This window comes from Pholis gunnellus (assembly GCF_910591455.1).
Source record: "Pholis gunnellus genome assembly, chromosome: 13".
In the NCBI taxonomy this organism is placed as follows: Eukaryota; Metazoa; Chordata; class Actinopteri; order Perciformes; family Pholidae; genus Pholis; species Pholis gunnellus.
The window spans coordinates 15,813,480-15,827,215 of record NC_136540.1 but is presented as its reverse complement, the minus strand read 5'-3'; the positions used below and the strand labels follow the sequence as shown (position 1 = coordinate 15,827,215).

General features: G+C 40.6%; 2 protein-coding genes across 2 annotated transcripts; both read right to left on the bottom strand.

Moving 5' to 3' along the window:
* Positions 1-3,685: 3,685 nt before the first annotated feature.
* Positions 3,686-6,150, bottom strand: gja2 (gap junction protein, alpha 2; the record flags this gene model as incomplete). The annotated part of the gene is made up of 2 exons (XM_079172200.1): positions 6,090-6,150; positions 3,686-4,806 (listed from the first exon to the last, which is right to left on the bottom strand). Exon 2 carries the CDS (start codon positions 4,754-4,756, stop codon positions 3,686-3,688), a length of 1,071 nt encoding a protein of 356 aa, XP_079028326.1. The 5' UTR covers positions 4,757-4,806; positions 6,090-6,150.
* A 3,431-nt stretch (positions 6,151-9,581) lies between these two features.
* Positions 9,582-12,237, bottom strand: gjb1a (gap junction protein beta 1a; the record flags this gene model as incomplete). Its single annotated transcript, XM_079172174.1, has 2 exons — positions 9,582-10,312; positions 12,210-12,237. The coding sequence occupies 2 exons, from the start codon at positions 12,235-12,237 to the stop codon at positions 9,582-9,584; spliced, it is 759 nt and encodes a 252-aa protein (XP_079028300.1).
* Between the last annotated feature and the right edge of the window lie 1,499 nt (positions 12,238-13,736).

Below are 13,736 nucleotides of genomic sequence, written 5' to 3'. Positions count from 1 at the left end.
ATGCCTACAGTCCCTGGCATGTTTCCTATCCAGATCTGGGCCCACAGAAGCCTTGAAGTTCCGTCTCATATGGTGCCACAACGTACAGTAAAAATTACTATTTTAATGGAAAATCCTGGCATTAGGCTATATGGTTATAGACAACTTTACGGCCAGTATGTGAGGCCTTTGAAAGCTTTTTTTTAAAAGTACTGCGCTTGGTGAGAAAAGCCAATATATAGACTAAACTACACTGATATTACCTGTTCACTTCCTGGCTTTTCCACACCACATGTATGTGAGAGTAGGATGAAGATGCATTGGAAATACTTTATTTTTACCAGGAATTGAACTTTCCACATGCAAATGATTTGTGGAGCAGCATACAGTATATATAGGCCCACAATAAATCTTCATTAACCCTGAAATGTCCCATCGTTAAGTTGTCCGAAAGCTTGCACTCTGTCTGTCTGATTTACGAGTAGCAGTGTGACTCAGTGACGGATGGTGTCTGCGTATCGCTCGTACTATTCTGGCTCTGAGATTTGGTTGCATATGGTTGTAACCCAGAGTTCACAACCTTCACCCTGGTCACCTGTTCAGTTTTCATTCTTGTCCTGTCAAGAGAGATTGGGCTGCTCCAGAAGTTTGAGGGAGTTCTTATCTTGGTTCATATAACATTGATGAAAGCCAATGGGGACCTTAAAGGGATAGTTTGGATCTTTTGAAGTGTTTTTGAATGAGGTACTTATCTATAGTCCGTGTATTAGCCACATTAGATGGCAGTCGGCGCGCCGCCAGTTTGGAGGAACAGACAAGTAGTATGGCCTCGGAAGCTAAGCAATGTACTGCTGTGGACGGGGACATCAGAAAAACACGTTTTAGCCACCGAAAGAAAAGGGCAGTATCACTGTACGCCTGCTCCCATCCACAGAAGGGCCGACTACTGTACACTGACTATTGATAAGTACCTCACACAACCCAACTTCAAAAGATCCACACTATCCCTTTAAGCATTTCTCCTAAGTTCTCATAGACAAACTGTCCTTCCTGACCAGACGACCACCATTTTTCATCAGGACTGATATTAAAGCATACTGTGCATGCCACTGAAAAAGAAGCATTCTAACTTCAAAATGTGGCTGGCGTTACACTGGAGTATTTAGAATTATTTGACTGAATGAATGAAAACAATTGCGGTTGTTAATTAGCTGCAGGGCAGAGAACAGACGACACGGTGCACTATGCACACCGAGCTTATTGGTCTTTACTTGGGCCAAATTGTTGGCAACAACTTGTTATTGTTGCTGATGCAGGGGCAGAAGCGTTTGGCCCCCTACCCCCAATACACCCACAATGCTCCTGCAAGTGTCCATGAGAGTTATTTATAGCAGCAGTGAGGAAGTCTTTGAAGCAGAGCTCTCACCAGTTCATGTGTTGGCATGTGTTTTGGAAATGGGTCCATCCACACCGCAGACTCGGTCTGTGCCTGTTTGCTGCAGCTGCTGGAAACCGAGCAGTTAAAATGGCAGCTTCAGGCTAGAAAGGCTGTATTGACACGCTTGGCAAATCTAATCATATCAGTGATTGCGGTTCACAATTAAACAAATTATCTTACAAATTCGCTCGGTAGAATTCTACTGTTTTTTAAAAATATTTTCTTTCACCAAACTGATCCATTCAGTACAAGACTTGTTTTTGATTGGCTCCTTCAAATAATGGTCACCAACTCTCAGCCAATAAGGTGAGAGTATGGCATTTAAACAGACATGACAGCAGTTGTCCACAGTAGGATCCAAACCTTTTGCTCTGCATTTATTTGTCAAAAACCTCATGACAGGGATTATTATAGGGATGTCCTGAGCAAGGGTTCCCCTCATTTATGTTCCTGATTAGACTCCTTTAATATTGTGTATCTGCCAATACAGAATCTGATCTAATGTAACCTATTAAATGTTGATCTAACATGCATCTGACACATCAAAATAAGCGCTGTAGCCTGCTCCATCTGACACACCCCTAACTTTTGACTTGATCCAAATAGTGAAGGTCCTGATTCCAAATGATTAAATGTGTCAGTAGAGTAAGTCCATATGGGGACTTGACTTGGGAACTAAAGGGTAGCTGGTTGGAGTGTGGACTGGTAGAGGTGTCGGCGCCGGGCTAACAGCGAGAAGAATGCTACCTGATTGTTTGTACATAGAGCATTGCTACTGACAAACAGAGATTAGGGATGACAGCTTAGCGTTGGAATTTAGCAAATGTGTTATTTCTGCCAAACTGGACGTTAAAAGTCATGAGAATAAAATAGAACTGTATGAGCTAGATGACACTTATTTTTAGTAATCATTCTACTTACAGAAACAATTTTGTTTTCTCAATACTGCTTTGGTTTTTGCAAGAGGTTAATTTGGTTTTTTTAATCAATAATATTTCCTTTTTTTGTTTTTGTTTTTAGTTACTTTTAATATTGATATATCTTGTAGGTCACAAACAAAAAGAGATTAAAATTAGACCATTATAAATTAATATTTAGACGTAGCTACTTCCGAAGCATGTGATTTCTAACTATTTGCAAGCATGTTTGATGGTGACGGCAGTTTTGTAGTTCATGTGACATTATTATTAATATTCTAATTAATAATTTTCATGTCTGATATGTTTAGACCTGACTTGGAGGTAAATGTTTAGATATATTTTAATCTATATCCACTTAAATTATTAAAACATTCATAATAAGGTGAAAGTGCAAACACCAAAGTGTGCTGACTAAAACATTTGATGTCCAAAATACTTGAAATCTGTCTGGTTGCCAGCCTGACAACCGTGCGTCAGTTTAATCAAATTACAAAGTCACATATTCAGTAAGTAATGACAATTAAATGTTTGTGTATTTCAACACATATATTTTTTGGAGGAAATCCAAATAAGCATATGGATATTTGTTGCCCATAATTTGATTTATAAAAGCAAATGTTCAAATGGAAAAACAGAAATGGTACAGCAACATGATGATAAAAGCATTTCACTAACATTTCACACATTCCAACTGCAGCACGAGGTTTATTTTTGTCCAACAAAAACTTTTTGCTTTGACAGTTTCCGTGCATGTCACAGTTTTAGAGAGTAAATTGCTTGTAAACAAAACAATTCTCAAGTAATCTGCATCTTTATCACCCACCAGTATGGAAGTTCAGTAATGTCAAAACTAATTTGCTCATTACTTAATCTGCAAGTCAACACATCAGAAAATGCAAGAGCAGATTGTAAACACAGGACGGTTTTTGAGAGCAAACGATGAATTGTGGTCGTAGTTGATCATTTCATACCATAAGCGGAGCTCATTAAATTATGATTTGAATGAGAAGTGATATCCATCACACACAAACTCGTGGTGAGAGCAGAATAAAACGCATTCAAGTGTCACCATATTCAACTGTGCCTTCCAAGTAACATCATGTTACTAATCTATCAGGTTTACTTCTGAAGGAATTTGACCACAAAGACATTTATGGGTACAGTACGTTCTTTTAAAGCCCGTTTGTAATGGCCTCTCACATGTTCGACATTTACAAAGCTGTCCTTGTGCGCTCTCAAATCTTGTGGCCACTCAATAGTGTTGGCAGTTATAGTCTTCAATACTCATGCAAACATTTTCACAGACACACGCATGTTGTTCCTGAGTCTTGGGTAAAAACACAGGTCACTAGATCTTCAGGTCATCCAGCCTGCTCTTGTTACTGCTGTGCTTGCTTGACTGACTGTTTCTGCGCTGATTTTCGATGGGCAACTCAAAGATAGGGCTGGAGATTTTCCTCTCCTTCACATCGTCTCCCTCCGGTTTACCTTTTCTCTCCACGGCCATATTGTCTCTGTTCTGCTTGTGAACCGCTTTGCTGTTGTAGGGGCTGTAGGCAGCGTTAGGCTCCACCATGCTGTACTTTGTGTCCGTGGGGAAAGGTTCAGGCACCGCAGGATGACCAGTAAAGAAGTCGTAGTTCGGGCCATACGGCATGACCGCCTCATTCAGGGCCTGCGGAGCCTTGCCTGCAGCCTGCGATCGTCTGTAACGGAGACCCTGGTGGCACTTTGTGAAACCTAAATGGTACATTTCCACCAGGTTGAGCAGCAGGGAGAGGCAGGCCACGGCCAGCATGAACAGGATGAATATCGTCTTCTCAGTGGGTCGAGAGATGTAGCAGTTCACCATATTAGGGCAAGGCCAGCGGTCGCAGGTGTACATTGGCTTGAGCTCGAAACCATACAGGAAGTACTGAGCTACAATAAAGGCCACTTCAAACAGGGTCTTAAAAATAACGTTGAAGACGTAGGTTCGCAACAGTGCGCCTTTCAAGCGCACGTGGCCCTGGTTGTCTTTGATTGGGGCCTTCTTGGCTTTGATTACGTGTAACTGCTGGTGCTTTTCATTGTGGATGGCAAGTTCCTTCTCTCTCTGTTCCTCCTTTTCCTCCATGCGGACCAGATGAAGGATGTGGCCCAGATAAATAAGAGTTGGCGTTGAGACAAAGATGATCTGCAACACCCAGAAGCGGATGTGAGAAATGGGGAAGGTTTTGTCGTAGCAGACGTTCTGACAACCGGGCTGCTTGGTGTCACACGTGAAGCCGGACTGCTCGTCGCCCCACACCTTCTCGGCGGCGGATCCCAGCACCAGGATGCGGAAGATGAACAACACTGTCAGCCAGACTTTGCCCACAACGGTGGAGTGTTCCTGGGCACTCTCCAGCAGCTTCCCCAACAGGTTCCAGTCCCCCATACTGGCTCACAAATGTAGACTCAATTTATCGAAAAAACCAGGAGAGATATCTGTAAGGAGAGGGAGTTAAAAATATTTGACTTGGATCAAATGAACACAGTAATGTGGCAGACTCCGGCCTAGTCATATAAACTTAGATTTGGTGCAGTATGTCCTGAAGCTACAAATCAGGCCCTTGCTTTGACATGATTTGGCTGTGAAATTGTAGTTGTGAAAGTGGTTTTCTTTCTTTTCTTGTGTCTTTTATAACTTGAACCTTCCAAAAAAACACATATACTAACTACTACATTATGATAACATAGAGAAATTTAAATCAGCGACAGCGATTTTTTTTTAGCCACTCTGGGGCAGCGGAAACAAGCTGTGAAGACACACTTTTAAGTTGATATGGGGAAGAGTATTTATTCTAGACAATTTTAGAAGTAAGTGTTCACAACAGGCTCTAAATAAACCTGACATCACATACATTGGGCGTTTTTATGCATGCACGATATCTGTATCACGCACTTAATGTGGGAAACATGATGTAATTCCCATCGAGTGAGTTAATGAAATATCTGAATCTTCTTAATAATAATTTAAGCTGGAAATCTACTCATAATCACATTCAATCCAATAAGGACATTTAGTTAAAACAGTTAAGTTGCTGTGCAATTTACGCATGGCAGTCCATGTTAACCGTTATAAATATGGTAATTGTTTTTTCTATGCCGTTACCCTACAACCAAAGGCTAATGTACATCAGAGGAAACTTGCTAATAGAGACACTGATATATTATTAATTCACTGCTTGTACTCCCAGAGGTTGTGTCCTATCCAGAGTAGGCTAATAAAAAGGGCAAGGACACAGCTGACTGTGTGCGAGAGAAAGCCCTGGAGCAGGCAGGGGAGACTCCTCAATCTTGTGACACAGTAGCCAACAGTGCTCCCCCGACTCCAGAATTAGTTTTCTAGTTTAGATTTCAGGGGCCTATTGGTTACAACATGGGCAAAAATGTACTTTAAAAATAGTTGTGCTTGTCCCGAGTGATCAGAAGTACACATATTGTGAATCGGAAACACCTGTTTGAAAAACGTGAAGATTGTCAAGTGAAAGGAAGTCAAAGGAAATGAAAGGATATGTTAAAGGATCAACACTTTTCATGTGGTACTAACTGTTGTTAGTGAACTTAATACTGAGCCTGGGTTTCATTCCCAAATATCTACTCAGATATAAAATATAAAAGATACTTTAGATTTGCCAAATTAACTTCAGAGCTGTAACATGTTTTTTGAATATTAAGTTAGACATTAAAACAGATTAGCGTGGGTATCTTCATGAAGAAAAACGTACCTTATAATGTTCATCTCCTACAGCAGAGCAGATCCAGAGTCAGTTGGTGACTCAGCCTCTTTCGTTCACAGAGAGGCCATGTTCTCCCGAAGAAACCGCATCGCCGAGATAAACTTCTCTCAGATAGTTTTCACCGGAGGTTCTGTGATCCCGCCTGCTGCACTCCCACTCTGACCTGATCAATGCCCAGTGTTCAACACGCCACCACAACTAAACCCACCCGTCCTCTGTGCCAGCACAGATCAAAACATTCCCACTTGTAGGAAAGTATTAAAAACCCCTCGCTCGAGAGGTGTTTCCGTTCAATGGAGTGGCAGCTGGAGAGTCCAGTGAGGATGCAGGTTAGTCTTACATGTCAGTAGGATCTAAATATAATTCACGGTGATGGGAGTGGCTTTGTTGTCACTCTCACGGTGACCCTTGACAGTGTGGAGGAGCGTCGGACGCCGTCGAGCCTTCACTCAGCGCTGCAGTGAGCGTTACTGCCTGTTGAGTGACTGATAAGCTCCATGTGTGGTGGTAATGCGTACAGAGAAAGAAGACACACAGACGTGACCCTGTGCTTCAAGCTGTGTGACTCATCTGGGAGTTCTTTATTCTTTGCATCAACTTTAAGTTCAGCAGCGTGGTGTTGCTGTGGTGCAGACCACACAGCAGTGGTGAGAAGTAACTACAAAGTAGCCTACATTTACTCACATACTGGACAGTTATAAGTACTCATCTTGTACTCTGAGTATTTCCACAGCTATTGTTACATTTTCCGATTCAAATTTCCATCCAGAACACACACACACACACACACACACACACACACACACACACACACACACACACACACACACACACACACACATTTATCTTAAAACCCTACTTAAAATTGTAATAAAAGAACGTAAAATCATAAACAATGACTTCCCTTACAGTTAGATGGCTGAGAGGACTACACAATATCATTTAGTTGTCTTTTGTGTGTTTAGGTTGTAGAAAGTCCTCTTTACAAATAGATCTTGTATAACGGTTCTGCAAAAAAACGTTGTGTGCAGGGCGAACAAAGCGCTGTGCAATGGTTCAACCGATAAGCTATAAAAAAGATAACCATCAAAATCCGCCTCCTTCTGATGAACTTCTATAAACTAACTTTGCCAGTCTCTTCATCAAAACGTGTGGGTGGTACTGAGATGCCCCACATATACGTATGTAACAACCGCACAGTCACCACTAACATAGTCACAGACAGGAATACCAGAATTAGTATTTTTGGTGCAGTGCTGCCAATATGCTTCGGGTCAATCTGAACACTATAGATGGGTGTGAAATGCCCCCATGCTCGGTCACTTCAGGTCCAGCTGTCTGCAGGGTCAACCATTGTCGCCCACACACACTGACCCCTTACATGGCCAAGCTATTGATAACCCAAAACTCTGCACTCTGGCCTTCAGAAGGAGCTTAAGAAGAACTTAATCAGCCTGAGACGTTTCCTCACAGGTGGCGACGCGGCTCCGAAGATCTCTGGTCTAAAGATGGTATAACGTCGCCACGACTGTAAATGTGTGATGACGTTTCATTCACGTTTCTGAAAGCGGCACAACTGTAAGTGCAGATTAATTTCTTCTTGCAAAAAGGTGCTGCTCTCCGGTTATTTCAGAATATATCAAAATGCCGTACACCAGAAAAATGTTCCCCTGTTATATGTTGGAGCACTTCCATTGGAGTCAAACAACAATTTAAGAAGCCACAGCTAATTCACAAGAGTCCTTTTAGCATTTGTAAATCACATTTCGGATTTGGAAAGAAAGCCGAGTAAGAATTACACAATTACACAAACTGTGGTTGATTTTATTCTTCTGTGTACTGAAGACATATAAACATCCAGCTTCAAAAAGAATCAATTGAACCCCTGTGCCTCACTTCAAAGAAAAACATGCTGCTTGCAAAAATGTCCACATTAATAAACTGATAGAAAATTATACAAACTAAATTTAGTACTAACATACTAAATGGAAGCAAAGCAGTGGTCGAGCAAGAGAGTGAATGAAGAGAGGGAGCAGCGTTAGCGAGACCAAAGCAGAGAAATTAAATCGTATTTTCCAGATTGTTTCATGGCAGTTACGTTTCTAAAGCACAAATAAACACACCCACACCTCCGCACAACCATGCAGGAAGCAAGAGGCGAAGAGCAGGGAAAACACTGAAGCACATAAAAACACACTGCAATGTAAGAGCACACAGCAAACTAAGAAGAAGAGAGAAAATGCAGGCAGAGGGTCTCTGCAACATGTTGGTCATGAACAATGATTGAGAGGGATTCGTTTTGTATTAGTCTATGTATTGTTTTCTTAAGAAAATACTGCATTTTATACCTCTAAAAAAACCTTCCACTAGTTAAATGCCTGTTGTTGTTGTTTTTTTTACATAACGCCACTGTTGTGTTTTAATGATTATTCTCTGTATTATAAATGCTAGCGTGATTTTTTTCAAATACAACATTGATTTCGATGTATTGCATTGTGTATTTGCAGGGCAAGTACATGAGAAAAAAAGTACAATTTAAAAACCAGGGCTCTAGATCTGATATAATAGAATACACAATTGTATGCTGTAATGGCCGTGGGATCAATAATCGTGGTTTGAATGGTGACATTTCTGTCGGTTTATAGGAGCTGAGGTCAATCTTCCAAAATTCAAGAAAAAAAAAAAACTCACCCCCTTGCAAAAATGATTAAAAAGCCAAAAATGTCCCCTAAGCACAACGATTATATAACATGTTAAGCAATTATTAGGAAATAAAAAAATAAATCAGTATTCAACAAACACTGTCAATGATTTAACATGTTTTCCATGTATTAGTACAACATCTCTCTCATAATCTCATCTTCCAGTCCATTAGACTCAATCCATGGCGATGAGGCAAACACGTGATGTTTGTGATCATATTTAATGTAAATAATAGAATATTATAAATAACAACGCCCCAAAATACTACTACATTGTATTTCCGGCACACTCCTCTTATTATTTTAAATAACATGTGTCACATTTCATGATTTAATATTTTCATTTCAAGATCAAACAAATGTCCACCACTGTGGAGATCAAAGTACATGACAATGAAAGCCTATAATGTGGTCAGTTGGCATATTTCTTCATAAACATGTTACTTAATTGATCTCTATTGGCCTAACATCAAGCTATTACATCATGTCAGTACAAAGTGCTGCAGTATACAGTCTTTAGGTTCATAGCAGAATATGTAAACCTGTGGGGTATCATCTTAAGTCTGGTGAGAACACGTGTTGTTTTCCCCACTTTGGCATTGAATGCTTTGTCACTGAGATTATAAACCACTGGATAAATAATAAATCATCCTATGTCAAACTGCAACATACAGTATATTATATGCACCTTACTCACAAGTTAAATCAATGGCTGTCGCTTGGATCCAAGGTCACATACATATGTCCCTTTGTGCAAGAATGAAATCTGTGTGTTTTATTAGTACGAGCAGAGCTTTTGTTGGATCCAAGCCCCCACAGTCGAGTCTCCAGCAGTGTGCTTACTGCAGGCCTTCCCCACCAAGAAGACCACCTCTGCAATGTTGAGCAGAATACAAACCCCTGATGCAACCAGCATGAACACGGTGAAGACAGTCTTCTCTGTGGGCCTCGACACGAAGCAGTCCACCGTGTTGGGACAGGGGTACGAGTCGCACTTCACCAGCCGGATCATCTTGTAACCAGGGTAGATCATATAAAACAGATACATAAAGGTGACCTCAAAGATAATGCGGAACAACAGGCTGATGACGTACGTCCACCACAGAGCCCCGGAGATTTTCATCTTCTGGGTCTTTATCTGCTCCAGGTCTTTGGGGTTGCTCCGCCCTGATAGTTTGTAGAGCCTCTTGTCGACGTGGCGGCGGTGGGCCACGTGCATGGCGACCAGCAGGGCAGGGGTGGAGACCAGGATGAGCTGAAGCGCCCAGAGGCGGATGTGGGAGATGGGGAAGAAGTGGTCGTAGCAGACGCTGTTGCAGCCCGGCTGCTGGGTGTTGCAGGTGAATCCGGACTTCTCGTCGCCCCACACGCTCTCCGCTGCAACCACCAGAACCAGGATGCGGAAAATGAACAGGACAGAGAGCCAGATGCGACCGATGCCTGTGGAGTGTCTGTTCACACCGCTGATGACAGCATAAAATGATGCCCAGTTCATCTTTGGTTCCTGGTCTGATGGAGAATATATCAAATGGTCAACAGCTGAGAGAATATTGTGCTAAATATGTTAGGTTTTTTTTTGTAATAGAATCTTTTCCACTGCAAACAGAACATAATGCAACACAAGACCTACAGTAAATCATTGAGGAACATGGAGCAGAATAAACACAACAAATCTGTTGGGCACAAATTCTAACAGAAAGAAAATAAAAAAATGAATAATACTATGCATGCTATAAAAAACTATAACATAAAAACAACATTTTCACATTAAATGAGTACTTTCTTCCTATTTTAGAACCAAAAGAGGCAATGTGTCTTTCATTAATCCGAACCTTTCAGAAAAATCTGGCTTTGTCTGACTTTTCCACTCGTGGAGAACAATCCTTGAAGTGCCGATAAAGTCAGTGCAAGTCCAAGAGACCCGCGTCCTAATAGACAGAGCTGGGTAGGTTGATGTGACCGTTCTCAAACAAAAGAAACATTCCCACATTAAATGCATCAGTGCAACTTCATGATCCTTTTTAAAAGTAACTGGAATAACAGTACAGCCATTTAATAAAAGTGTAACTGGTGTATAGTAATACCTGTGTATAATTTTGTAGTGTGCCAATTTTATTAGATTAGGGAATCTTAAGGTTAGAATGTGTTCCTGTTCGTTATTATCAGCTACTGATTACTAGATACCTTACAAACTAATTAATAAACTCAATATTTGCTTTATACTTATCACTAACAGATATTATTTTCTTATTAAATGTGTTAACGTTGTGCTGAAGATGACTGATGACTGTGATGATCTTTAAAAAAATGTTTCAATACACTGTTTAAAAGTATATTCTCACTTTAATTGCTAAAAAATAAATCACTTGAATATAGAATATGCTCAGATCTTTACTTATAATGAAGTAGTGCCATAGTGTAGCTCATTCTTTTGGCCTATACTTGTCCATTGCCCATTAAGTTTGATTTTTGCTCAATACATCCACAAGTCGAGAGTGTCCGCACGGCCAAAGTGACATCATACCATCAGGCATCGCCCTTTTTGGGGTTCCGTGAGGCAGGTTTTTGCCTTTCTGGAAATTTCATTTTTGCGCATTCCAACATTTCCTAAAAAGTGGAGAACTATGAGGAGCGTTGAGAATGTTTGTTTGCCGCGAGGAAAAACCAGCGCAAAAATGTAAATCCACCAGCAGATTTTAAAGCTGCAATAATAAGATGATGAATACATTTGTTTATTGACAGAAAATCAACCAGTTACTATTTTGAGTCATCTTTCCAGAAAAATAGCCGACTGAACGTTCACTATAGTTCCAACTTCTCAATTGTGAGGATTTGCTGCTTTTCTTTGTCTTACAAGATAAACTAAATATCTTCAGACTGTTGGTCAGACAAAACACGTGATTTGAATAGGTCACCAAGGACTTGTGCTATTTTTAAAATATTTTCTTGAAAGCGATTAACAATCGAGAAAATAATTGGCAGATTAATCGACAGTGAAAATAGTCATTGTGGTCTCATAAAGAGGTTGCAGGTTCAATTTCCAATCTTCAGTTGTATAACTTACCAGAGACTCAAAACATTGAAAGATTATTAAAGCTAGAAATATTTTATTTAGAAACAAACTTACAAACACAACTTGAGCCTAACTAGTATGTAAATACTAAGATTTTCTATTTACATTCTAGTTCACATAATACTGTACCTTAATAGAAATGTATACACTCAAAAGTGAACTTTAGATGCTTGAATTAAAATGAATCATACTTCCAGTTTTATACTTCTTTCCAAATGTCAAGCCTACAAATCACCCAACATGTTTGATCTACTCTGTGCTGATCATTACTGTTTGTCCTGAGTTCCTAACATGCTTGAGTTTCCAGTCTAGTACAAATGTCAGAGTTGTTACCCGGCTCAGCAGGAGGCGTAAGAGGCATAGGAGACAGCGTAGAGGACAATGTTGACCCGCTGGTTTTGCATGGATGTGAATCCAGAGAAGAAGGACGGCTCTCTGCCCCCCTCTGCAGTTGGCAGGCCACTTAAGAGTGCAACACTGAAGTCTGGCACCATGTGTCATGTGACATGCTTTCACCAGTCGCCGTGGTGTAGCACAAGGTGGGCATCTGCACCCAACATAACGGTGTCTAATACTCTTAATTCTCCTCAGGAAAATAAATTGTGGTCCAAAAGTGTTTTGGTGTTCATTAAAGAAGGAATCCTCTGGTTACAAACTTATGATGATTCAGAGAATCTGACGACAGCTTATCATAAACGTGACTCAGGGACTGCAAAATACCGTTTTGTTTGATTATCACCGAAAGAAAGGCAATTTTTGTTATAAAATATCTGAAAAAAACATGCTGGAGTGTCACAGTTTCATCTGTAACAGACTGTACATGCAAACATTTACCAAACTCTTCAGAATCAAGACATAACAGTAAAGCACAAACTACCCTTAAACACAGATTCAACCATCTGAACACAATGAAAGAAATGTCCTTCTTCTCCTCAGCTACATGATCTGAAATGAAGCAGACTCACCGTCAGCTGTAGTTTGGAATAAAGCACATCCAGAAACATTTACGTTAACATTAGCAGATCTTTTTTTTTCCAATCTGTGAACAAGTGTATCAGAGCACCATGACTTTGCATTGCTAATGATTTCCCTCACACTAGCCACTGCCCTGCACTGGCGAGGTCATATGCTTCTGTGCGCGATATTTGCATACAATAGCCCCATTTACAGACACCAAACAAACGGCTTCACAATTCAGATCAAACGTTTTAATTCCTGCCCAGCTGAGGAATCTGTGTGGGGACTGCGGTCTGTCCTCACGTCCTCATTGTGCTGTGTTCTGCAGGGGAAGTGGAGGCTGTTTTTGACGCAATATGGAGGAAAACATAAAGGTCTGAAACAAAGAATGAGCCATCAAATCTTAAGATAAGAGAACAAGAGTTTATTATCATAATAGCCATCTATTTCTTTCCTCCTTAGCCTTTACATCCACGTTGTCGCTGCCCGCCTGATATCTAACCTCAGACTCAACCTGCTCATTAGCACAGTTTGACGTATTCCTGTGGGATTAATGGCTTGTTTTTTTACGGCTGAATAAACCCTTTTAGCTCGCCGGTTTTAGCAGTGACGTGCTCAATGACGTCTACATACCTTTGGAAAGAAATGTATTGAAGCATTTCCACAACATCCACACAGTTATATGTACATATACAAAGGGGGCCATTACTGATCCTTGCGGGAGACCTTTATCAACCACGTGGACTTGATTTGAAGCTATTGGCAACGACAGTCTGAACTCTACCAGAAAGATGTGATCTCAACCGGCAGTAAGCAGAATCATCAAAACCTAATGGAAAGCAGCTTTTAGAAACAACCTATTATGATTAACAATATCAAATTCAAGCACATCACTTTCATGCC